This window comes from Pelobates fuscus, chromosome 1, assembly GCF_036172605.1.
Source record: "Pelobates fuscus isolate aPelFus1 chromosome 1, aPelFus1.pri, whole genome shotgun sequence".
In the NCBI taxonomy this organism is placed as follows: domain Eukaryota; kingdom Metazoa; phylum Chordata; class Amphibia; order Anura; family Pelobatidae; genus Pelobates; species Pelobates fuscus.
The window spans coordinates 92,270,873-92,298,240 of record NC_086317.1 but is presented as its reverse complement, the minus strand read 5'-3'; the positions used below and the strand labels follow the sequence as shown (position 1 = coordinate 92,298,240).

At 39.2% G+C, this 27,368-nt stretch overlaps 1 protein-coding gene across 12 annotated transcripts in view; it reads left to right on the top strand.

The window, feature by feature from the left end:
* The window catches only part of NCOR1 (nuclear receptor corepressor 1), a 122,278-nt gene that overhangs the window by 70,530 nt on the left and 24,380 nt on the right, over positions 1–27,368 (top strand). For 6 of the 12 annotated variants that reach the window (XM_063450054.1, XM_063450049.1, XM_063450053.1 and 3 more), the window contains 18 exons: positions 1,321–1,383; positions 7,974–8,113; positions 8,562–8,688; positions 9,483–10,032; positions 10,719–10,848; positions 11,141–11,342; positions 14,983–15,153; positions 16,611–16,774; positions 17,105–17,225; positions 17,961–18,062; positions 19,036–19,136; positions 19,837–20,008; positions 22,235–22,411; positions 23,480–23,563; positions 23,650–23,897; positions 24,014–24,371; positions 24,523–24,750; positions 26,128–26,337. In XM_063450054.1, the coding sequence (XP_063306124.1) occupies positions 1,321–1,383; positions 7,974–8,113; positions 8,562–8,688; positions 9,483–10,032; positions 10,719–10,848; positions 11,141–11,342; positions 14,983–15,153; positions 16,611–16,774; positions 17,105–17,225; positions 17,961–18,062; positions 19,036–19,136; positions 19,837–20,008; positions 22,235–22,411; positions 23,480–23,563; positions 23,650–23,897; positions 24,014–24,371; positions 24,523–24,750; positions 26,128–26,337 (3,348 nt within the window). Of the gene's footprint in view, positions 1–1,320; positions 1,384–7,973; positions 8,114–8,561; positions 8,689–9,482; positions 10,033–10,718; positions 10,849–11,140; positions 11,351–14,982; positions 15,154–16,610; positions 16,775–17,104; positions 17,226–17,960; positions 18,063–19,035; positions 19,137–19,836; positions 20,009–22,234; positions 22,412–23,479; positions 23,564–23,649; positions 23,898–24,013; positions 24,372–24,522; positions 24,751–26,127; positions 26,338–27,368 lie in introns of those variants that run through there. The other 6 variants (XM_063450058.1, XM_063450050.1, XM_063450055.1 and 3 more) reach the window with 4 other exon arrangements.

Below are 27,368 nucleotides of genomic sequence, written 5' to 3'. Positions count from 1 at the left end.
TGTAAAAACGTATCTTGTCCCCTCTTTTTGTTCAGTGGTTTATGGGATTAGACACCACAGACCAATTGTCCTGATTTGTGGAGCCTCTTCTCAGTGAGCAGTCTGTCAGTGACAGTTGCTTCTTTACGTGCAGCTGCATTAGAGAACCTAGAGGTTATCAAACAAGTTTCTATGTTTATATTTAGAGCCTGTAAACGTGCATGTCAAATCCTGCTTTTTGTGTCTCCTTTAAATCTCCCTCTCCCTGCTACTCACCTCTGTTAGTGCTGAGGGGGAAAAAGGTGATTAGGAGATGCAGCTTTCAATTCCTGGTGTGGGTGGGGAAGTGAACAGTCTGTTAATTTAGACTCATCCTCACAGCACTGTGAGTTAATTACCACTTAGGAGTTCAATGAAATTCCAGAACCTGTCTCTATTGCATAATGCAAAGTCAGCTAAATCTTTTGCAAACCATGGGATCCATGTCCCATTTCTGTGTTACAAACTAGATTTCTCAAGTTCTGGCCTAAGTGGAAAGCTCTGCCCCCTGTATCATCCTGCTTTAGTGGGTGAACTTCTACACAGGTTTGTCTTGTCAGAAGTAGAACATGTGTGCAGATTAAAGGAAAACTATAGGGTCAGGAATACAAACGTACATTCCTGACCCTATATATAGTGTTAAAAACAAAATTTAACCCCACAGCCTACTCCCTTAAATAGGATAAAAACTCTCCTTTATTCCAGCACCACGCAGGTCTGCCGGCGCTGGTCAATCTGCCTCCTTGGCTGAGATCATCAGAATTGACTATCTCAGCCAATCCAATGCTTTCCCATAGCAAAGCAATTCTGATTATCTCACCCAAGGGGGCAGGGGCAGAGCCGAATGTCACACTGGCTAATCGGCATCTCCTCTTAGAAATGCATTGAGTCAATGCATCTCTATGGGAAAGTTTAGTGCCTCCATGCAGAAAATAGAGACGCTGAACATCAGTGCTGCACAACGTGATCCAGGAAGCACCTCTAGTGGTCGTCTGAGTGAAAATACCTGCAGGGACATACTTTACACACCAGAACTACTACATTCAGCTGTAGTTGTTCTGGTGATGAAAGTGTCCCTGTAAGCAACTTGAGCATGGTTCATTAGTTTTTCCTTCGTCTACTAGCTTGTTGTAATTAGAACTGATTGTCTCCTACCGTCACAGGCATTCTTCTCCTTGAATGGCTTTTACGGAGAGGCCTTCACATAAACGGATAACTAGCGTGTGGGCTTTGTAGGATTGGTGCTCAAGATGCAAATCCGGGTCTTTCTTTTTGATGGGATTTGCTGTGTTGTGCTTTCAGCTTCGGCAGAGAACGTGGAAACCTCCCGTTGGACTGAAGAAGAAATGGAAGTTGCTAAAAAAGGTAAAGATTTTGAGCTTGGTTTCTGTGGATTTCTGCAGAGAGGCTGTAGATTGATTTCCACTTACAAGCGTTTTGTGTGTTGTACTTAAGTAGTCGTGGCGTTTACTCTGCTGCTCTTAGAGCTGACAAGCTGTGCTATATGTGGCTATGTGAATTCTGTTTACACTTTCCTGGATCTAATTTCCCATAGTTAGGTCACCCTGCAATGTGTCATTGGTATGTTTCAAACTGGGAGGGTGGCGGGGGTCAGACGATTCCTCGATAGGATATAATGCCGTTTTTGTGTACAGAACTTAGACACCTACTATGTAACTGACTTTGAGATACTGCTGATCACATGGTCACATAAAGTGCTGGATATTCTGCTTTCGTAGTCCCTCTTTCTTTTTGTGTTGCCATCCCTTTTAATGTAGATTGTAAATTAATCATCGAAAAAGCAAAGTGATGCGAGCTTCTTAGTTTCCTGCAAGCCCTTGCTTCTTTTAATGATTTAGCATCCAAAGAAATATTGTGAATTGTAATTACTATGTAATTTGCTTTGCATTATGTGTATTTGGTACGTCGTTAATAGCCATATTTGTGTCCATATTTTTTATCACGGGATTACCATATTTAAAAATGGAGTTTGCCCATAATGTCTTATTTCTTCTAAGCTGTTTGACAAGATAAAATCCTATGTGGGCTCTTATATTATTCCAAATTTGATATTGGTGTATACATGTTGGATACTGGTGTGTGGTTGTCATGAGGTTTCCTAAGCTGAGATTTATACAGAAGGGATTTTGATTCATACTCAGTTACTGCTTTATATTGATTAATAGATTAGTGCTTGGCAGTATCAGATTTGTGGGTGGATGGTTTCATGACTTTAGTTAGAGGCTTCCCCCCCCCCCTCCACCTTTTCAGTTGAAGGCTTAAATAGGGACATGGCAACCAGAATGTATTGATATGAAGTGGTCTGGCTGCCTATAGAGTCCCCTCGACTATATGTTTACAGTGGTAGGAAAAGCTTAGTTTATTTTTGTCACCTAGGAAAATTGTCACTTGGAAAATTGAGTTTGGGTTCCTTCATTTTCGCTCAAATACGGTAATCTTTTTCTTTTCCACAATAAAATAAAATTTCCTTCTTTTTTTATCATTATCTGTGTTAATAATTATTTTATTACATTAAAACCAATTTGATAATTGCATTAAAAAAAGACAAACCTGTGTATGTAACATATTTCTCATTGTGTCTTACTCATTGTTTTTCTTTTCTATATATTTATTTTTAACTTTCATTGAGGGAGGAAAGACGTCTTTACCTGAATTGACTCCTGCTAATCCTTAGCTTAATGCATTTAGGCAGTGTCACAGTGCGATTAGCAGGGCCCCGAGGAGAGGTTTGGACTCTTTTGACAAATGGTATTAGTTCATTCCCGGTGAACAGAAGGACAGGAAGCAAAATAAATTAATGGGGTGTTGCTAGTAGAGGTATTTAGCAGCCAATAATGCTGTTTTAAACCTAATTTCAAGGTTAACCATTTGCATTTTCATCGGAATTCATTGTACACTTTCATTATACACTATTAACTGCTTTGTGGTATTTTCATGAACAAGATTTTCACTGAAGATTGCTAAGTGAGCAAATGTAATTTTGTAGAAAGCTCGATCCAATATGTTGATTTCATCACCTTCCACTCTTCACCGTAGCACTTAAAGGAGAATTACAAACACACAACGCACTTTAACGTGCTGAAATGCTTTGTGTGTGAATAGTGTCTCCTGTTTGTAATTTAATTTTACAAAAAGTGCAGATTTCAATTAAAATTGACACTTTTATAAAGCTTGTTACACCCTCATGGCTGTCAATAAAACACCCAGTCATGTTACTGCCTGGTTGTTTAGTTCAGTGGAGTTAAACCCAAGAGGCAGAAAATTGCCCAGAGTACCTGCCTTGAAAAACCTCTTGCTGAGCTGCATTGGTACGTCTTTGATTGGACAGCCACAGAAAGAATGGACTGGGGCTGGATATCAAAGGCTGCAGACAAGACATCCTCACCTTTTGCTATCTGTTTTTAGATATACTCTTAATTTGGGGGGAGGGGAATCTTAATTAAACACGTCTGCTTTCATTGCGGTATATCTACTAGATAGTGTTTTGTTTTTGCTCGTTTTCCTTCTTTAATACAAATTTAATTAATTTTATTTCGGCAATCTAGTGTCCCTTTAAAGAGCTGTTTAATCGGATCAGCAAGAAGATATGCTAATCTATATTTTTTCCTCATTCTTTGCAAATCCATAAGATTTGCTTATTTACCACGAAGTCTGCACCATGACCCTGCACACTAGGAAATGGCAAAGGTTATCCGCTAATTCTTGTCCTCTCTCTGAGTTCATTGGTAGTGCTTGGCTTTTTCTATAAATTCCTACAACTCACAGTACACAGGTCTTGTTATTTCAATAATAACAAATAGAATTAAACCACTTATGGAAGGATGCAAGGTTCTTCCATGAACCTTCTAGGTAGATTTTTTTTTTTTTTTCTTCAATGTGTGAAATCTCTCATGACTGTGCTTTTTAATTTGTCAATAATTGCAGTGCCCATGTATTATTTTGTGCGCATCTGATTAAAACAAAAACAAAAAAACAAATGTGCATGGCATATGAGATCTTGAATGGATTGGAAAAATATATCCATTGTCTATGAAGTCTCCAAGTGGGTGGGGACATTACTGCTAAACTTTTCAGTAGTATTATAAAGTACAGAAACTAAAAGATCATTGAAACCCAATGTGTTCTAGGAGTACAAGTGGAACTCTATACTGTTTGCACTGCAAGCAAATGTATACATGTATACATTGAAAATTGTGTTTACTTGAAGACCAGTCTTGCATGTTTCTGAAAAAAATGAATGCGAATAAATAAATATGCACAAATTTCAGCAGCTTTATATGTTATTTGAAGACTAAAAATTAGTCATTTAAAAAAAATAAAAAATCAGTTTTTACATTTTGGTAGCAGTGGCTAATTTTGGTTTAACATGTACAGTTTAAAGTGGCCAATAAACCGCTACATACATTTCTGTGCGGACTCCCACACTGTAATAGATCGCATGCATATCTGTGAAAGCTTACCACTTCAAAAGATCCATCGTAATCTCTGGTGAGAAAGCAAAGTTTTAGATATTATGGATGCTTTTGGGCCGTGTAAAGGAACATAGTAGACATGAAGGTTCAGGGACAAGATAAACTGCTGTTTCTCTATCAAGACACTAAACTTTATTCTAAGAGAAGAATCAGACCATATGTGTGTCTGCTCTGGGATACGGATGACACTTTGTTTTAAATTGGTGTTAATAAGTATTTCAAAGGGCTGCCAGCTTTTGCTACTTATTTGTATATTGCAGAGAAAGCCCTAAGCAAATTAAATAGATTTTGCTTGTTGCTTCAAAATGGGTTTCCTAATTTGTTGATTTGCAAATCATGTGTAGAAGTTGTTTATGGAAACTACAAGATTAAAACAAAACATTCCTATCCTCTTTGTGAACGATAAAGCAACTGTACAGATCAAATCTGTGCGTATTTTGCCCAGCCATTGGCAAGGCATTCTAATATATATCCGTAAAATAACATTTCTGGAGTTTGGTCAGTGCTGATCCCCTCCCCCCCCCTCCCCCATCAAAATGCAGTGCTGGTAACTTGAGCCTTAAGCTTGCTGCAACATCATATATTTTTGGCATTCTGGAAACTGAAAGTGCTGTCATAATTGATGAAAATATTTAAAATGCCACACCTTTGAGGGGGGAGGGTGTTATAGTTTTGTATAGAACTGGTCACACATTTGTGCATATGCTGATGTGCAACTCTGTACAAATACCCTAACATGTACCAGCAGCTTACAAGGTACCTTAAGAGATTACGTACACATTCTTATAAACACAATATAGGGACATTTATTATATAAAGGATCACTATAGGGTCAGGAACACAAACATGTATTCCTGACCCTATAGTGTTAAAACCACCATGTAGCCCCCCTGGGCCCCTTATGCCTCCATAAATATAGCAAAATCTTACTGTATTCAAGCTTGAAGCTGTAACTGCATGCTGTTTGACACAGAAAAACAAGCAGTCTGCTGACATCATCAGAAGTAGCAGCCTGATCCAATCACAATGCTTCCCCATAGGATTGGCTGAGACTGACAAAGAGGCAGATCAGGGGCAGAGCCTGCATGATTCAAACACAGCTCTGGCCAATCAGCATCTCCTCGTAGAGATGAATTGAATCAATGAATTTCTATGAGGAAAGTTCAGTGTCTGCATGCAGAGGGAGGAGACACTGAATGTTTGGATGCATTTTAGGCAGCCATGACCCAGGAAGGATCTCTAACAGCTATCTGAGGAGTGGCCAGTGAAGTTATCACTAGGCTGTAATGTAAACACTGCATTTTCTCTGAAAAGACAGTGTTTACAGCAAAAAGCCTGTCGGTAATGATTCTACTCACCAGAACAAATGCAATAAGCTGTAGTTGTTCTGGTGACTATAGTGTACCTTTTAAACATTTTGTAACCGCTCCTTCATGATACAATAATGGCGATTTGTATTAAATTGGAAGGCAAAGGGTAAAACACATTCTAGAATACTTTACCTTTTGCAGAAATGTTAGATGGTATAAATAAGCAAATGAAAAGGTAATTAAATGTATTTTTTAGTGAGCTGTATTTTATCATAATATGGTCCATGAAACCCATATGATAGTATACAGAATTCTGCATTTTTTAAAGCTATATACATGAAACACATTAGGAGGAACTGCTTTGTCTCGTATATTTGGTATTATTTGGCAAAAGTTACACTGCTATTATCCTATTTGCTGTTGCTCACAAGAAATTATGGAAACAGGAATCATCACGTGGAGGATGCAAGTAATGTTTAAATCACCGTAGACCACTTCTTATACTATTTTGCATGCGCAAGAGTACATTAGTGACACTAAATTACTGGTAGATGAAGTACAAGGAGCCAAAGACATGTTTTATATTTACTTTAATTTTTTTTGTTCATCGAGTTTGTAATTAGAATCACATACAAGTGGTGAGAAGTATGAGTATCTCTTATCATGTCACAGTGTAGGGGTGTGATTAACAGTTGAAACAGCATAATATAGTTTTGGTAAGACAACATAATTAGGCCTTGGTTCCTGCGCAGCTTTTTTTACAGGGTGGTTGTACTTCTGGATTGTAGTTGAACAATTTTCTCTACAGTGTGATAGGCTGCTTTATCCTGAGATCACCAGCAATTCTACAGAATATGGATAGGATCACATAGTATCGATAGTGAAACACTCAAGGGGTATCGTAGCAGCCCTGCATAGTTACTGGGAGTTCTTAAAGAGAGTGGGGAGGCTGATATGCCTCTTTTTAACGCCGTAGGAAATGTGACCAGGGTTCCCAAGTGGATGTATAGAGAGACTATACTTGTTGAAGTGAGAGGCTTCAAGTTCCTCCATGATCCTGATCGATACTGTTTTCTGGATCCAGTCCCTGATGGAGGGGGCAGCTTGTTTTTTCCAATTAAGTGGAATTAGAGCTTTTGAGGCTGTTATCAAATGATTGATCAGAATACGTTGAAATTTAGGGATGGGATGAGGATGTAATAGGAATAGTAGCGTGTTAGGGGAGTGGGAGATCTGGAGACCAGTTATGGAATGTATCATAGCCACCACCGGTATGTCTGTATGACTGGGCAAGACCACCAGCCAAAGATATCTGATGGTAGCTCCGAGGAGGGACAAATTAAAGTATATCTCCTTAAAGGGACACTCCAGGCACCCAGACCACTTCTGCCCATTGGAGTGGTCTGGGTGCCAACTCCCACTACTCCAAACCCTGCAACTGTAATTATTGAAGTTTTTTTTATAAACTGCAATAATTACATTGCAGGGTTAACTCCACCTCTAGTGGCTGTCTACTAGACAGCCACTAGAGGTCACTTCCTGATTTCTTGCAAGGATTTTCCTTGCTAGAGCGTCACTGGACGTCCTCACCCTGTGTGAGAGGACCTCCAGCGTCGCTCATTTCCCCATAAGAAAGCATTGAAATTCGTTTTTCCTATGGGGAGACCTAATGCGCATGCGCGGCATTGCCGCGCATGCGCATTAGGTCTCCTCGGCCGGTGGGCGGGATCAGTCTCGCCCACCGGCCGACGGAATCAGAAGGAGGAGTGGCGCGGAGGAGGAGACAGCGACGAGGGACATCGTCGCTGCCTCAGGTAAGTGACTGAAGGGGTTTTGACCCCTTCAGTAACCGGGGATTGGGGGGTGGGAGGGAGAGGGACCCTCCAGTGCCAGGAAAACGGATTGTTTTCCCGGCACTGGAGTTTCCCTTTCAGTGCTCCCTCTTGGCCACCTCTTCATATGTGAGTAGACCTTTAAATGAATGGGATGTCTCCTATAAAACATGGCATATTGTCCCAATTATGTTAATGCAGTGATGATTAGGCTTATCTGCTGCTAGATATGAACATTTATAAAGACTGACTTTCTCCACTCATCAAAAAAAGTCTGTATAAGAGCTTGTTCAGTAGTGATCATGTTTCTATTTCTCTAGGCCTGGTGGAGCATGGTCGTAACTGGAGGGCAATCTCCAAGATGGTGGGAACAAAAAGTGAGTCCCAGTGTAAAAACTTCTACTTCAATTACAAAAGGCGCCACAATCTGGACAATTTGCTTCAGCAGCACAGGCAGAAGGTAAGTAGTCCTCAGTATTTTGTTCATTAGCTTTTGAATACCTTGTAGAGCTATGTTTTGAAGCAAACAATAAATAATAATAAAGTTGTCATATTACTTGAAATTTAAGTCACCAATAGGTTATTCAATATTTATACATGCTCTCATCCAAACTTACAATATGTGTGTTATGTATACTTCAAAAGCTTTAGCTCATGGTGTGATTGATACTTAATATTGGGACATGGCCAGAACATACATGTCCCCGTGTGTTCTAGGTTGCTTGGTGTTAAACTACTTGGCAGCAGATGCTACTTGTCACTGATGGAAACTGATTACATTTAAGCCCAATAACAGGAGTATCGTCATCCAACTGGCCTGATTTCAGTGATCCCAGGTGTTCATGTCTCCGCCATGTTTGATTCATGTGCCTGGATTCTGTTCAGTAAATATTTATATTATTTTGCAGTCTTCCAGGCGGCCAAGAGAGGAACGTGATGTCTCTCAATGTGAAAGCATGGCTTCTACTGTGTCTGCCCAGGAAGATGAAGAAAATGAAGGCTCAAACGACGAGGAGAACCCTGAAGATAGTGAAGGTAAATGAAGTTAAAGGGATATTCTAAGCAGTAAAACAATGTGATCTTAATGAAGCTGCCTTTGTGCATGGACCATGTTCCCGCAAGTGTAGGGAGGCTGTGTAAATCACATGGGGGGAACTAAAGCTAGGGCTAAATAAACAGTGATTTATCTCTTAAATGGTAAAGAATCTAGCAGTAAGGCTGCAGCGGCATGGTTAATACATCAATACCATTTCATTAGCCATAACCACTTGAACCAGTAAAATGTTCTGTAGCAGTTTTAGCATTTTTGTATGACTTATCTTACAAAAACAAGAAAGAAAGTACCTCTTTAAAGGGTTACTCCAACCACCATGGCAGAAGTCTGGATGTTCACTGTTTCAACTTGAAACACTGCACATCCAGGGGGAAAGACATTGATATAATAATGCCAATAGGGAATAGGGCATTATTCTATCATAAATTAAAAATAATCCCTTCAACTCTTAAATGTAAATTTGAGGGAAGGAAATCACGTTTTTTTTTTTAGTTTATTTCATGAATTGTACTTACAACACACAATTACACAACATATTTTTATGTTTTTGTTGTATGAATGTGTGAACAGTGTTTTCATATAGTTTTATTTTATATTTCCTTATTCTGTGGACAATAGACCATATTGATATGTTTTCAAGGTATACAAAAATATAAATAAACTCGGTTGAATAGATACTGTTTTTAATATTTGTAGGTTGTAATATGCTCTGTGTAACACAAATATATTGGTACTGTGATTTAATGTCCTTGATAATATATATTTTTCCTTTTAGCTGCTGAAAACAGTTCAGACACTGAAAGTGCTCCTTCACCAGTGGAAGGAGCCAAAAATACTGATGAAGTGCCAGAAAGAACCACTTCTGCTTTATCAACTACAGAGTCTTGTCAGAATCAAGACTCTGCTAACAAACCTGTCCCAAATGCATCCCCTTCCACTGCAGCTCAAAATGCAAAAACCCCAGAGACTCAATACCCAGATCTCCAGGTGAAGGAGGAAATAAACACTGAACCCGAGGAAGCTATGGAACAGGAGGAGAGGAGTCAAAGTGTAGAACCTAATCCAACTCCAAATCTTCATATGCATACCAAAGTAGAGCCTGGTGAAGCAGATTCAAAGCTACCAGACAATGCCCAAGTAAAAATAGAGGATGATGCCAAAGATAGAGATCTGGAAAGGCTCAAAGAGAAAAGTGACTGTGCAAACATGGAATATGTACCAGCCCAACTTCCCACACATGTAAGGCCAGAGTCGCAGTCAGACAATGACTCTAGTGCCACATGTAGTGCTGATGAGGAGGTGGATGGGGAACCTGACCGGCAAAGGTGAGCATTTTATATTACAAAATATAAATAAGGCATAAATCAGGGCTGTATCACAAAATGTAGCCATCGTTACAAAAGCTTCTAAAGATTCTCTTTTAAAATCCTTACTTAGAATACTACTCATCCTGATTTCACTGTACTGCTTATACAGTGCTAATGTTATTATTTACTAAAGTGACATCTTATAACAATTACTTTTATTCCATATACACTATGTCAGGGTTATTTACTAAAGTTTCTAATTTAATGCCAGAGTAGCTTGACTGAAAGCAAAGTTAACTTGGAGTTTTTTATTTTCAATTTGGTTATTTTGGCCTTCATTTTAAAATTAATTTTTAATGCCTGACCATTCTCAATAACCCTGATGGATTATATATCCTAAAATGTATTGCTACAAGAAGTTTCCATCTATATGTCTACTTGTGTGAACGTTCCCAAGATGCCAAGCATTACATCCCACAATACCAAAGGTCATTTCATTATTAACCAAGTGTAAACATTGCTTTCTGTCTGGTATATTTGTAATTTAGATCTATATAGAACTGAAGGAAATATAGTAGTTGTCCTATATGTTGCTTGCAGCAGACTGTCACACTGTGAAGTTAAAAATGAATAATAAATATAATGCCAGTGATATATTACATTGACAGAGACAAGCTTTTAACCTTGTTATTGTTTTTCCTTAGGATTTATACTATGGATTCAAAGCCATCGCTATTGAACCCAGCTGGGTCTATTCTGATCCCTACCTCCATAAAACAAGGACCAATGGATATCCACCAATTGCAACACCGTGCTGCTGTGATACCACCTATGGTATTTTTAACTTATATTATTTTATGCCATGTTAAATAATTGTAATATAAACATGAATCAAAAAGTCCATTGTTTAAAATCAACTTTAAAAAAAGAAATGTTAAACAAAAAAATCCTTATTTGATAAACTTTTTTAAGTTGGGGTAGAAATGGCAAACAACAAAAACTAAAAAGTTAGACTATTACATTTTCTTTTCAAAAGCCACAATATAAATGTTATTCAGGAGAAAACAGAGCTCTGTTTGCTGTCTAATATTTTATTTTATTACATTTTCTATACCTCTTTTTACAGGTGTCTTGTAGTCCATGCAGTATTCCCCCAGGAACAACTGTCCCAGCAAGCAGCTATCCCTTATACCAACGACATCTTCAATCTATCCATGAAAATAACATGCTTGAAGAACAGCGGCAAAGACAGGAACAGTTTAGCATGGAGAGCAGGAGATCGGTCAGCCCAGGAAACCTTTCCAAGAGTCCTAATGTCGAATGGGAAGGTAAATAAACTGATTGTTCTGATTAAATAAAGGTATTTGTTGAAAATGAACAAACAATTAGATAATTATTTTACATTTGGGGAACGGTTTCCCCTGGTCACAGCTGGGTGGGGCAGTACAGTCAGGTGACTCCAGCAACTACAAGTTTACACAATTACTGTTATCAGTACAGTTGACCCGACCTGTCATTGAAGTGCTGTATGAATGGGGGAGGGGGGAAAAAGATTATCCTCCCCTTTTGCTTTCTCACAGCACCCATAACTACTGTAGAAACTAGGCAGAGCGAAATACATTCCTTTGGTAAACCCATACCATGCACAAATATAATAAACAGATAATAAAGGAAAGAAGTTATTCTTGGGTTTTGAGTGCTAGAGAAACCTAAAGTGTCTGTCCTATAAACCACTTAAAACTAAATTGGCCCCTCAATTGAGATGCTTGGAAAATAACTTTTATAATATATGATTGGGGCAGGGCATGCATTCCAAAAGGAAATCATTTTCTAGTTCTGTTCATCATTACACCTACTATTCCTAATGTCACAAGGGTGTCCTTCGAGTTATGGAAGAAGTAAAACATGTGGAGTTCAACCACCAATACATATAAGGCTTACATTTCTTTCTCTCTTTCTTTCTTTTTTTTTTTTTTTTTACTTTAAAGCATTATATGTAAATATTTTCTCCTGCACATCTGTAGTATGCAAACCGGACCTTGAGACATACCGTCTAGGACATTAAACCCCACCCTCTATGAAATAAAATGTAATTTTTTTTTTTGGTTTTGTTTTTTATCCCACATGTTGAATATAGTGAAAATGTTTTAAATTAGGCATTTTTCAGGCCTCCCATTCTAACTAGTTTAGTTGTTCCAGAAGGAGAACTGCATTGCATAGCAACTTGGAGTGAAATCAAACTGAGAATTCTTTTTTATCAGGGCCTGCTCCTGCCTAAGCTGTAAATGGATGCGTTCCAACTTGCTCACACTATTGCTCACACTATTGGCAGCAGATCATCCCGTTCTGTTTCAAATATTACTGTGCACATCCCCGGATATTTACACTGGGCATTGACTTCAAAAGGCCAGCTGCCAAATTAAAGTTGCTCTTACACACGGCCATGGACAAGCTGACAGCAACATATTTAGCATTGACGTTAATTGTTTGCCTCTCTATATTAAAAAGCTAATCAATTCCAATCCCAGTGTTCTATTCTCACTTTTCTTACTAACAGGGATGGTTTGTAGTTATCATTTTAATTGATCATCCGTCACAAGCACCCATGTACAATACATGTAGACCTAACAATTACAGCAAGCTTCACTTAAGGCAAACTTCATAAGCACAGTCATGTGTTCAAGTATCTGCTTGTTGTATATAAAGTGCGTGTATATAATGCTACTCATATAACTGGTCGGATACGTTTATTTATGCATCAGTTTGAAAGGCTACTTAGTGTCATTGGAGCCTGTTTAATTGTATCCGCCTGTTATCGGGGCATTTATTTCTTGCTGGTTTATATATAGCTACTTTTGTATTCATTGTCTTTTGTGTTCTTTTGTTTTTTTAATTATTTGTTTATAATAAATGGGCATTATATGCGTGCCATATTTTTAAGTAAAAGAGTGTGTTTTTATGTTCAGTTTGGAGTCGTGGCTAAGATTTTATTTAACATATTCATTGCTGAAGTGGTGGATTTTATTATATATTGAGTTCTGATTATTGGAGCGCTCACACTATCTTATTGTTGTTGTTTTTTTTTATCTTTAATAGTCGCTCATATTAGTTGTGAAGCTGCCCACTTTATTTTTAGTGATATTGAGTTATTTGTATCTACTAACTACTACCCTCCCGATTTGAGCCGTTCTCAGTATCTGCTTGTTGAACATTTTGTCCGTTTAAAATCATGGTGCTTTATAATCTAGTTTATAGTTCAGCGATCAGCTGTTTTTGTAAATTAAAGAAACTTAAGAATGTACCTTCTATAGCTGGTTTTCACGATTTGTTCTATAAGTATTGCTCCTGACTCTTGGCTGTGACACGAGTCCACTTAATATTCCATTAATTTATCTTCATGTTCTTGCCATTGGATTGCTACATTATTTTCAAATATGTTTTATTAAAAGTATTTTTTCATATAACAGTAATATCTTTGAATAATAAAAAATATTTGAAAAGAATGTAGCAATACGTTGGCAAGAACATGAAGATAAAGTAATGGAATATTAAGTGGACTCTTGCCACAGCCAAGAGTCAGTAGCAATATTTGTGGAACAGATCATCAAAACCTGCTATGGAAGGTGAAGGAAAAATGTTTACTGCCAAAGCATAAGGTCAGGTTGGATACCCAGCATATACCCAGCTTAGGGAGAGTGGCACATTGAGTGATCTTTTGGACACATGTGGCAAGTACCAGGAAAGAGTTTACAACTAGAACAACAGTTAGATCACCAGTAAATGGATATAGTCCATGACCTACATCACAGGTTTACTCTTGCATTGCCTATTCTTGGGACTTGCACCCATTACAGGCTGTCAGACTTCTGCTTACTACCACTGTTGTATACTATGAGGCAGGGACGGTGTATGTAGGCTTAACAGTTGCATTCTAATTTATTTAAGCGCCCTTATTCCAATATACTCTTCTGTCAGTATGCCACAAGTTAAGTCTTTCTTACCCTGGATATCTGACTGTCATTTAGGAACTATCTGCAGCAATGTGGTCCAGGTAGGTACCATGGTAGGTACCATGATCAGCCTCTACTGTCCTGCTCCAGCCAGCCCCAATTCTATATGTATAGATTCCTGGGGCTGGTATGACCCACTTTGGTCCAAAAGGAGAATGGTGCCAGCGCTCTTTTAAACCTTTCTACTGACGACCTTCTTTCTGACCCTAACACTGGCATGGCCATTTAGAAAAATACATATGTCTAATCCTGGCTTACTTGCCAGGTGGATTGCAAATGCTTGCATTATAACAGTCTTCACAGAGACACCAAAGCAGTGGTAAATGGAGGGGGTTTATTCCTTGGGAAATGCGGCTCAGAAAAACCTCTTTGTGTAGTGGAGAAAATACACGGGCGTCTTTTTTTGCTCACACACTCCAGCCTTCCATCATCTTCTCTTTATTTTCAATCTTTCTCGCCTCTGTTTTGTATGGATCTTTTGCGATTGGCATCCTCCCTTAATTCAATGACCAATAAATGTAAAAAAAAATTTCTCTTGCATCAATTGTTATTTTGGTTAGGATACTTAGATAACTGGAATTACTATATTTTACAGCTAAATCAATTGCCACAATTATGTTTCTTCCCATATTTGTATGTAACCATTTGCCAAATAAGATAATTTTATGTCAAGTGTAAGAATTGGATTCTAAATTTCAATTAACTGTTAAATGGAGAATGGCATTTCGATGCACTTTAAATATCTGTTTTAAGTCATATTGGGCATTAAATCACATTTACTTTTTAGGAAAGTGTTTATTGATTATACTTGGAGGTTGAGCCACACCATCTCTATAGGTTGCATATTATGGGCCACATTTTCATAAAAAGTTGCTACATGTTTCATTTTACTTCGGTGTATTTCAATTCCTATCAGTGCTTCATAAAATAATCACTATTTTGTTTCTCATTTTGACAGGAAAATCTGTATATATGCCTTATGCTGCTGAAGTTAAGCGGGCACTGGAACATGAAGCACAAATGCAAAATGCTGCGAGATCTGTTTCACCATACAGGCTGTCTCCAAGAGAAGTTGGCAAAGCTTCTCCACAAGCAGATATGAATCCTGTTCGTTATTGTGTCCCTCCAGGTATTATTTTTAATTTGTAATCTTCTAGTGCGTTAACTATTTTCCATTACTTCAATGTGGTTAAATTCAGCTGTCTGCACAGAGTGCTTGGATTGGCCTGGTCTGGACATGTTTGCCTTTGTCCAGACACATTGGTAACATAATAAATCCATGATCTGGTTTTGACTAGATACTGTCCTCCTCTATTCTGCATTTCCCCCTCATTTTTGTTTTTTTTATGTCTGATTTATTTCTATATAGTTTTGTGGTCTTTCTCTCGCTGCTTCTTTTCTCCAGAAACTGTTTTACTGTGTGCCGTCCCCCCACCCAGAAATGCAGAAAAGGGATTAAATTACATGAACCGTCTCCACCCCTGACTGCTTATTTTGTTCTTCTTTCATAAAGATTGTGGCGTGTATTTACCACCTTGAATTTTATTTTACTTTACAATTTAGTACATTTGGTCACTCTTTGTACAAAAATCATATCTTATCATTAACTTCATCTTAATTAATTTGTCATGGTGCCAGGAGAACCCCAGTTACACTCTTACCTCAAAGGTTTAAACCATTCTCCAACGGTTTAACTCGAAAGTTGCCTCCAGCACCGATCCTCAGGTTCCCTCAGCCGGAAACTGGCTTCTGAAATTTCAATTTTAGGATGTGCGGAGTGCCGCTGAGCAGGACTGCCGCTGATTGGCTGAGAGCATCAGCTGACCACTCTCCACAATTCAGTAGCGGCATTTCGCTCCTCCAGAAATTGAAATTTCATGAGCCAGATGCCGCCTAGGGAGAATTGGCACTGGAGGCAACTTGCGCTAACGGGACACTGTAGGCACCCAGACCGCTTCAGCTAATGGAAGTAGTTTTGGTGCTGTGACCCTTTGCAATATTTACATTGCAGCTCTAAGTCTGCCCTCTGTGGCTCTAACAGACAGCCACTAGAGGGCTTCCGGAATCCAAACGGACTTTTGGTCCGTTATCTGAAGCTGGACATCCTCCTGGACCTCCAGCGTCAGATTTTCCCCACAGGAAAGCTTTGAAATAATGTTTTCCTATGGGGAGGTCTAATACGTGCGCGAGGAGCATGGGCAGAGCAGCGCAGCGCTGGATTCAGGTAAGTGACTGAAGGGGTTTTAACCCCTTCGTCGGGAGGGGGGCACTCCAGGATCCTCTAGTGCCAGAAAAACGGGTTTGTTTTCCTGGCACTGGAGAATCCCTTTAAACTGTTCTCAACGCAATTTAGATTAATTTGTTATGACGCCTGGAGTGTTCCTTTAAATGATATATCAAAAATTATATTTATCAGAGAGAGAGAGAGAGATCTAGATAGGTATAAGTAATTGTTTTATATTTTTTTTTATAAAAGTTATCTCCATGATATGGTGAACCTAACATGTTATGCTCTGATTATCTTTGTAATATGAAACTGTTATTAAGCCTGGTTGATTGGGTGATACTGTAATGTTCTTATTTAAGTACTACAGCCAGCTCCGCATCAAGTCATAACTGCCTTATCTGAAGGGTCTCGTCTGCCAGTTACACGCCCAACCCGTCCACCTCCTCCACTCATCCCTTCGTCCAAATCATCAGCAAGCTCTTCAGAGAAGCCATCATTCATTGTGGGAGGCTCTATATCACAGGTATTACCAGTTTAAGACATCATAGCACACTTGGGGTGTTACCACGCTTTTAGTCACTCTTACTGCAAGGGGAAACTTGCAACTTAATTTCACTGACGTTATGGTGCCTGGAGTTTTTTCTATTGCAATCATTTTTGTTTGCAGATACCACAAAATACTGTATACCGTAGATTGAAGACAGCAGCAAATCATTGTAAAATTCTATTTTATCATATCCAAATTTACTGGAAACTGGGCATACAACTTAAAACTGTGGGATGTGTTAACATTACAGATCTGGCGTTTCTATCCACTGCTCTTTAGCTATGTATTTATGCTTTACTTCCTTAGGGAACACCTGGCACATATTTAACATCTCTCAGCCAGCAGCCCTATAGTCAAGAACCAGTTAAGCCTTCTGTAGGCTCCATCTCGCTTGGAATACCAAGGCAACAGGAATCTGCTAAAGCTGGTAGGTCCATTACAGGAAATTGCCTGTTTTTTTTTCCTATGTAAAGTAACTTTTATTTTAATATTTATTTTTGCAGATCAGTTTTCAACTTTAAAATAAAGCTATTTATCTAAGAAATAAATATTGCATTTTTTAAAGGCCTTTAAGTAGTCTTTATCTGATGCAGATGATTTTCTTGCTTCCAGTTTTCATTAAATGTATTTAATTTTGCTCTCTGATAGATCTCAATGATTTTTTCCCCCAAGAGAATTCAAGTCTCATCTTTCTCAGTCACTAGAATCCGGTTTCCTCTTCCCTTGAGTCTGTAGAGTTTCATTCTCCTTTTTTTCCCCTGTCCCCACTATTCCTGTCCCCTTTTCTTGCTTTGTCCCCATTATTCCTGTCTCCTTCTCTCGCTCTGTCCCCAGTATTCCTGTCCCCTTTACTCTTTAATTAGAACACGTCCCTCTTCTAGAGGGGTTCACCATATGATATGTCTCCTGGTGGCTGTGTTTATTTCACATGGGTTTGCTGAATTCAATAAGAGCATTATGATATACTGTGTTTTGAAAATATTGATGCTTGATGCCAGTAACTGTCAAAGAATGGCAATATCTACTAACTAAACAATGCTGGTTATATAATAAAAATGTAACAACAATTCTATTTTTACTATACAATGCTAATTAGGTAGGAAGCATGCGGAATAAAAATGTTTTGTTTTTTTTCCTTTTAATTTTTACATTTTGATTCTAGGTTCTATAGCGTATATCAAACAGGAAGAGTTCTCTCCAAGGGGTCAGAGTTCACAGCCAGAAGGACTCCTAGTTAGGGCACAGCATGAGGGTGTTGTCAGAGGTAAATTATTTGAATCTGCACTGTTGTGGCCAACATAACTATGCCTTTATGTAGAGCTACTAATGTTAACCAAATGTTTAATAAGTACATGGTTGTAGAATTATTTAACCTGATATACCTACCCTTACATTTCCTGTTCTGAGTTCTCCTGAACTGGTGAAAACACTGCAAACACATGCCCCAGGCAGTTTCTTATTCAGCCACCCATATTGCAAGTAGGCATGGGATGCATAGTTAATCCTACACATCATTTTGGGGCAAGCAGGTGTGGACATAGCCTAGAGTATGTATGTTTGGGAGACATATTGCAAAATGCTAGTTTTTATTTTAAATGCAACTTTAGCTACAAATTTTCTGGAGGTTCCACAAACTTATTGCATCCATTCTCTGAACACCTGAATCCAACTTGGTCATACAAATGTTTTTATAGACTTGCAGAGTCCAAATTTAATCTTCAGTCCGTATCAGTTGTACTATTGATTGCTGGCAAACAATAAAGTGATACAAGACATTCTTGTTTACATGTGGTGTATTGAAAAAGAAAAAAAATCATTGGAAGGTGAGAGCCATGAGTCATGGCATATGGTGTAAAGTGCATCACAAATGCAGCACTTAAGCGTGAGATTTATTTGTTCAGGCGTAGTATGTGATGTTACTTACGGCACTAACGTTTAGAAGAAAGGCTAAAGTGTGACCCATGGATTAATACGAAAGTGCATAAAAACACAGTATTCAAGGTTGAGATACCATTTGCACCATATGTGAATCTTGCAGTGGTGTAGCGTCAAACCATGGTAGAAGCATATTTATTCAATCTGCCTAATATTGTTAACGCTGCAGTTTGTTTTACTATGGATAAGAGTTTATACTTTGTCTGTTAAGTTATTCTAAGCTATAGTATTGTTCCGGATCATTAGTAGTTTTCATGATTTAGGATTCATCTTAGTTTGATAACTGTCACTTTGTTTTACAGGCACTATTTCTGCACTTCAGGAAGGAAGCATCACTAGAGGCACTCCAGCCACCAAACTGCCAATGGAAGGCATTTCCACCATTCGAGGGTCCATTACTCAGGTTTGTTAATCAGGGCTACAAAAACCATTCACCTCCAATCTTGGCATGTCTTTTCAAGTGGTTTCCAGTGCATTGTGTTTATATTGCAAAACAAGTAAATGGATTATAGAATTCTCCAAACGTATTACTGTCGCCACAGTATAGTTAGAGCAAATCACATCAGACTTTAATTGTTAAATTATACATTTGCGTGTTCATATTTTAAACTAGTGGTGCTGCTTTTTACATTAGCTCGTAGTGTAGATTAATGTAGCATTAAGTTTAAAAATGTGCAGGTTTCAGTATCTCTTTACACTTGAAAACCTGCTCCTGTGAAGTCTGACAAATCTGACCGTAACCTGGTATGCCTTATTGGGCCATTTGGGGCAATGTGTTTCATCACTGTTACTTTTGCCCCAAAAGTTAGTTTTTAATTACACACTGGAATACTAATTAAAAACAAAAAGACAATGATTGTGAGCCAACAGTGTGGTTGCTATATTGTTGACATTCTGTAGAAAACGATTGAGAAACAGGTAGCATTATATTTTATATTTATGTATATTTTAAACTTGTATAGCATTTTATAAAATATTCAACACTTGGTATTCAGTGTCTTTATGGTTGATAATGTACAACTTTGGTTTAGAGTCTCAATATTTATATGATACTGTTTAACTGAAGTTTAGAGCCATTGCTTACTGTGTCTGTATATTTGTAGGGTACACCGGCTCTCACGCAGTCTGGTATAGCTGCAGACGTCTTGCTAAAGACAACCATCACCAGACTGGCTACAGAAGATATAAACAACCCAGAGAAGTGTAGGGAAGAATCCTCTGCTAAGGGCCATGTAATCTACGAAGGAAAGAGTGGACACATTGTATCATATGATAGTAAGTATCTTGTAATAAACATTGAGCAGTTATGTGGAATATGTTAAGCATGGTACAAATGAGCCTCAAATATCCTCAAAATGTAACATCTACTTTATTTGTTTCTTTTTTTTTTTTTTTTTATTAAGTGCATATAGATAAAGCAGTTACAAATGCGTTCGTCATGCCCCAAGAGCATAGATTCACGCTTTAACAATGAACAACAAAGTAACAGGACATGGCGTGGCAGTATAATGCACATTTTTTTTTTGATTGCTATATAAACCAATTTTGGATACTTGTTGTTGTAAATAATGTAGTAAACATGCAAAAAACTTTGTGGTATGTCGGTTGGTTAAGTAACGTTAATGAAAATGTGGTAGTACTGCTCAATTTTGAACGATAATCAGACAATAAGGTTTCATATACAGTGTGTATGCAGTTATGCACTCTATTAAAAGTAGAGACAAGTGTGAAACAAGTTGAACAATATTAACGTCGCTAGATGGGCAATATTAAAAAACTAGATGGGCAATATTAAAAAACAATATTAACGTCGCTTGGTAGTGCTGTAAATTAAATTAACATGCTTAAGTGATGTAAAACAGAGCAGGCTTCAGCAGGACAGTTATATGTTATAGTAGGAGAACCATTATACATATACAAAACACAGCGCGACCTCGTTTCACTTCTACACATAAACTGAAGATGCTGTGACAAGAGCTAATTAAGCTTAGAGCAAAGAACCACTGGGTAAATGCACTGGGGTATAGTAATGTATGGCAGTGGGCCATATTCTTCATGGAGTTGCAAAAGGGATGGATGGCTCTATGCTGGGGTAAAGAATAGGAAAAAGTCAGCGTTAACCCCTTCAGACCCGTGCTAGCACCCAGTTGTGTATAAAGTGATTCAGCCAATGCCTAGTGTTGGAAAGTCCCGGTCAGTATCAACATGAGTCCTTGCTTTAAGGCTTACGGGTGTGATGTCTCCTTGCCGGGAGTCAGCTCCGGTGGTGCCTTGAGGGAAGTGCAGTCGCTCCGACATGCATTGTGTAGCGTCGCCCGCAGGGATCCGGATCATGCTGCGCTGTGTAGTCTTGTGTGTTCTGTCTATCTTGAGGACGTCCTGCCCGGGGGTGTCCTCGGTCTGAGCGTGGAGCCTCGTATGAGCTTGGTCACGAGGCTTCCGTGTTGCCCCTATAGGTAATTTCTGTCGCGGGTGCGAGGCATGGGATTGTGGATGACCCCTCCTGAGCTGTGACACCGGTCGCTCCCGGTCTCCAGCTGGGTCCATTCTTCGAGAGAAGTGTGGCTGGGGAGACTCCCGCGTTTGCTGTGAGGCTGGGCTGGGCTTTGACACTCTGAGAGGTGTTCCTGAGTGTCGGTGGGGTCGGGCTCCGGGTAGCCGGGGGCTTCTCCGGGCTTGAGGGCGTCGGGCTGGCTTCCGCGTGGTGCAGGCCTTGCGCCTGTATGGTAGTGCCGCAGCTGTCTTTGCCGTCGGATGCACTGGTGTCGCATGAGTGGGTAGCCGGTGTGCCCGGGGTCTCAGGCGGAGCCAGAATGCTTGCCAGAATTTCTCAAAGGCCGCAGCGATGGGCTCGATCTCCCGATCACCCCCTGAGTTTGTATATGTTCGTGAGGGGAGCTGGTCATCCGCCATCTTTGGAGGCCATGCGGTTCCAGGGTTTTTGCTCCAGCTTGTTGACCCTGCCGAGGTGAGGTCTCGCTCTGTGGGGACCGGGATATCCCCCGCCGGTCCAAGGGGGGGGGGGGAACAGGGCTTTACAGATTCCTGTGGCTGCCCGGAGCCCGGGGTCGGGAGCACGGCCGCCACCCCCAACACCCTGGTCGTCGACCGTAGTAGGCCGCAGGCTGTAACGCTGTGTGTTGCCATCGGGTCACCCCCGTTCAAGCTTAGGGAGTAGTCGAGGGTGTTTAGGGTGATCCTCTGGCTGCCTAATGTCGGTTTTCTCCAGGTTTGCCTCAGTTTTCCATGTAGTTTAGGTTAATGTAGCAGGAGCTTGTTACAAACACGTCCAGCCATCTTGGCTGTCAGGCCCCGCCCCTCAGAGGGAGGAGATTTTAGCTACTTTATTTGTTTCATGTCTAATGACTTATTTAACACTATTTTTTTTTAATTGACTAACATAATGGCAGCTTACATATTCCAAGTGCCAGAAAGCAAATTTCAATGTTCAGTGACTTACTATTTGATTAGTACAATACACAACTATCTGCTTTGATTTAGAAAGCAGTGATTACACCGCTGACCATCATTTTGCAGCCATCAAGAATATGCGTGAAGGTACTAGGAGTCCAAGAACGGTCTCTGAGGCAACTCTAAAGAGAACATTTGATGCTATGGAAGGAAACATTAAGCAGAATTTGTCTGTGAGAGAATCTGCTGTATCAGCACCCCTGGAAGGTAATCTGTTCCTTAATTAAAGCAGCAGTGTTGTGGGATTTATTCTTTGTCTCTCCCCACCCCCCACCCCCTGTTTTCCCTATGACTCTTGTATATTAATGTTTATTTTCACCCACTTTGCCTTTATATATACACCACCACCCCACATCTTCATCTATATTTATCATCTTTACTGCACACCCCATTTTGCACTGCCATTTGATTCTCCCAAATCCATGATGTCTGGTTTGCCCTTCTGTGAGATTATTTTTACCAATGGGTTGGTAAAAATAACACATTACTTAAAGAAACACTATTGTGTTAGGAATACAAAGGTGTGTGTAGTGTTAGACTACCTATTTATGTCTAGCCTCATTAAGGAGTTAGAAGGTAGTTTACTTTTCTCCATTGCTGTGCGGTCTTGCTGTGGTTGGCCCCGCCTCAGTGTCTGAGATCATCAAAGCTTTGGAAGGCTATTGCATGTGCACAGCAAAGCGCTGCACCAATCAGCATCTCCTCCTCAACTGATTCAATGCATCTCTATAAGGAGCGTTTAGCGTCTCCATGCAGAGCTTGGAGATGCTAAACTAGGAAGCATCGCTATTGGCCACCTGACTGACTGTCACTAGAGGTGAAAAGGCAGCATTTACATACAGTGCTAACACTGCGTGGACATCCTATAGACAAAAGAACCACAACATTAAGGTGTATTGGTTCTGGTAATTATAGTGTCCCTTTAAGCTCAACTCATTATCAAACATTGCTAAAGATCACACTCCCTATAAAAAAAAGTGTTTTCTGATATATAACCAACTTAAAAAATATATCATTTTAAAATAGGGGGAGCGGATAGAAGGACCAAAAAAAAGATTTGTCAGTGCTGCTAAGGTCTACAAACATGAAACGCATTGGTTAGACTGATAGTTGTGACTGTCTCTTTTAAGGCATGCAAACTTATTTTTTAATAGTTACATTACCTTTTGACAGCTTTTAACATTTGTTGTATAATCAATGTATGCAGTTGTAATGCAATTAGTGCAGGTAACTACTAAAGCTATTTTGAAAACCTCTCATTCTTTTGTTTCTTAGGATTGATTTGTCGCACGCTGCCCAAGGGAAGTCCTCATGCAGAGCTCAAGGAGAGACAAGTTGTGACAGGTTCAATCATGCAAGGTAAAATATTGTCTGCAACAATTTTGTTTACTGGATTTAAACTTTGTCGTATGTATTTTATATATAATGTACCATTTTCCCATTAGGTACCCCAAGAGCAGCATCTGAAAACTTTGAAGAAGGTCTTAAGTATGCAAAGCAAATAAAACGTGAAAGTCCTCCCATAAGATCGTTTGAAGGAGCCATCACTAAGGGAAAACCTTATGATGGTGTAACTACTATCAAAGAGATGGGTCGTTCCATTCATGAAATCCCAAGGCAAGATCTTATGGGTCAAGAGCATCGTAAAACTCCTGAAAGTTCAAGGACGATAATGGAAGGGTCAATTTCACAGGTATTTTGTGTTCGGTGGTCTGTTAAATTATGTTACTGAAATTAATGAACACATATATAGCATTGACTTGATATTTGATGCTTGAGTTTATTTTTCTTTCTTGTGGCAATTCACAGGGCACACCAATAAAATATGAAAGTACATCTGGTCAAACTACTATTAAACACAATGTGAAGTCCTTGATCACAGGACCCAGCAAGCTTCCACGGGGTGTATCTCAAATGGATATGATGCCAGAGAATTTAAAGGTGGTGGAGCGCTCAAAATATGAAGATCCCAAATCATCTGATGCCATCCGATCACGTCATACGTCCGTAGTCAGCTCTGGTACATCTGTGCTTAGATCTACCCTCCATGAATCCACAAAATCTCAGTTAAGTCCAGGGATTTACGAAGATGCCAGTGCCAGGAGGACCCCAGTCAACTACCCTAGTCCAATGTCCAGAAGCTCACCAATGTCACGATCGTCGGAAGGTAATTGATACTACATTATTAGTAATTAAAAAATACTTTGTTGCATATTAACAGCAAAATTAATTGCTTTGGTCTTCCTCAAGCTTCACTTTTGGAATTGATTTGCACAGGATTGACATTTTGCTCATGACACATTATTACTCTTTTTCAGGTGGGCATACACCAGGGAAGTCTTCCAGTCATGAGAGAAAAAGCACACTGACTCCCACTCAAAGAGAGAATATTGTTGTCAAGTCCCCAGTTCCTGGTGTTGACCCGTCAGCAGCACACAGTCCCTTTGACCCCCACCTCCGCGGTGCTACAACTGGTGAAGCTTACAGAGCTCATCTACCACCTCATCTGGATCCTTCTCTGCAGTACCACAGGGCTTTAGATCCTGGTAAGAAAATACATATTCGACAAATTATAAAACATCCAAGTTTTAGATTCTATCCAACACAGATAGAAAAGAGAGACATGCATTCAGAAAACATCCAAAAAAAGGAAAATGCCAGGAAGCAAATCTATGGGTCTCGTAATTGGATGTGAAACATGGCTATAATTATTTTTACATTTCTCATGATGATATGCCTTCAAGCCTAGCTATCTTATTTTCAGATTTTCAGTGCCTTTTAAAAAAGATTAAAGTTCATCTTTGTTTAGAATAATCAACATCTGTTCCACTTTGGATGGCATAAAAAAAAAATTCCCAGCCCTTCACTTTTGGGTGGGATATTGGCATACGAGTCATTACTACCGCCCAGAAGCCAAACTAATTTTTAAAGTAAAATTTCATGATTTATTCTATTTAGATCAAACATCTGTTATCAACAAACATTATGGTATGATTAAAATAATTATATTATATCTGCTTTACCAGCGAAATCACCAGCACATAGATGTTATATACCTGTCGATTCATTCAGGGGCTGTTCAGTACGATGTGCCCACAATGGTCGCAGCTCAGAAATCAGAATTGCACCACTACTGTCCTCTGTATCTACACAGAGAAAGATTGAATCTTCATCTTTGTTGTTTATTAATATTCTGTCTTAAAACATCTTAGCATAGCATAGTGAATAACTTATATTTTCTTAATAACCACCATGTGATCTTCTACCAGACTATGGTAAATGTATGTTGCACTTTAAAGAAACGTCTGTATCAGAATTGTAAACCTTATTATATTGATGATGGGTCACTGTTGCTGAATATTGAGGACCACATGTTTTTACTTTGAAGAATAAGTTCATATTAACAGTTAACACTTACTGTGTGTCTGTATGTGTATATATACTTATATATTTGCACACACCTTTTAGAGGGAAAAAACGTATGGGAAAAAAGTGTATAAAATACTGAGGATGGGTTTGAAAGTTGTTTGACAAGCCTTTAGTCTAAGGCCAGTATATTTAAATAGGTATGGGATGCATTTTTCACTCTTCTACATAATTATTTTGTTTCTTATTTTTTGATGGGCATACATTTTACAAAAGACCTGCACCCTGATTCCGCTCCTGCAACTGTCATCAAAACAAAACACTAAGCCCTCAATGAACACTATCCTAGCAACCTACTTTTCTACCCTACCCTTACCTTTTGTGTCATTTTACCCCACTCCCTCTAGCATGTCAGCTCATTGAGCAGGGCCATCAACCCCTCTTTTCCTGTGTGTCCAACTTGTCTGGTTACAAATACATTGTGTGTGTGTGTGTGTAATCTATCTATCTTTTCAGGTTTAAGTTGCATAATATCGTTTCTGCCTTTCTTTTCTCAGCTGCTGCAGCTTACTTGTTTCATAGGCAGCTGTCACCCACTCCTGGTTACCCAAGCCAGTACCAGTTATATGCCATGGAGAACACACGCCAAACCATCTTAAATGACTACATCACCTCACAGCAAATGCAGGTCAATTTAAGACCAGACATTGGCAGAGGACTTTCCCCCAGAGACCAGGGATTAGCAATTCCGTACCCAGGACCAAGAGGTTTGTCACAGATTTTTCAATTAATTTAATTTTATTGGGGCTTCCCTGACCTGACCAAGATTGTGTATCCTTCTATTGGGTACGTCAGTCATATTGAAATTAGGACCAACTAAGCTGACCAAAACACTGTTGAGGCACTCTTTGCACAAATCTTCCGTGGGACATATATATATGTGCTCATTGGTACAGCATGTTCGTGTATATATACATGAGTGTGAGACACACAACTTAAATGCGTTTGTTACTGCTTCAGTGAATATTTGTCTAGAATAAGGTAAGCAGACCAGTTTTGAGTTAAAGGGACACTATGGTCACCAGAACAACTTCAGTTTTTTTGCTATTTGTTGTGGTGAGTATAGTTATTCCCATTCGGGCTTTTTGCAGTAAACCGTTTTTGTTTTGTTTTTTCAGAGAAAAGATGATGTTTACATTAGTCTATGGATACCTCCACTGGTCACTCCTCAGATGGCTACTAGAGGTACTTCCTGAGGCAGTGCTGCACTGCCATTCAGTGTCTCCACCCTCTGCATGGAGACACTGAACTTTCGTCATAGAGATTGATTGATCCAATGCGTTTCTATGAGGAGATGCTGTTTCGCATGGGCTGTGTTTGGCTTGTGCTGGCTCTGTCCCTGATCTGCCTCCTTGACAGTCTCAGCATTGTGATTGGCTTTGATCAACACTTTTGATGGCAGCCCAGCAGGCAGATCAGGGACAGAGCCAGCAACAGCAGACTGAAATAAAGGTTAGATTTTACTATATTTAGGGGGAGGGGAGGAAGCTAGATGGTGCTTTTATTCCTATAGGGTCAGGAAAACATGTTTGTGTTCCTGACCCTATATTGTTCCTTTATAGTGTTTCCGTGTATGCCTTAATGAAAAATCTTAAATGGGTTTAATGTCTATATGTTTTTACAGGTTTTGTGGATAGCAATTTGTTTTGATAAAATGTAAATTGTTTAGTGTAGTGCATTTCACATTAAAGAAACACTTCAGTGTATGTATTTTATGTATGTATGCATGTATTTTATT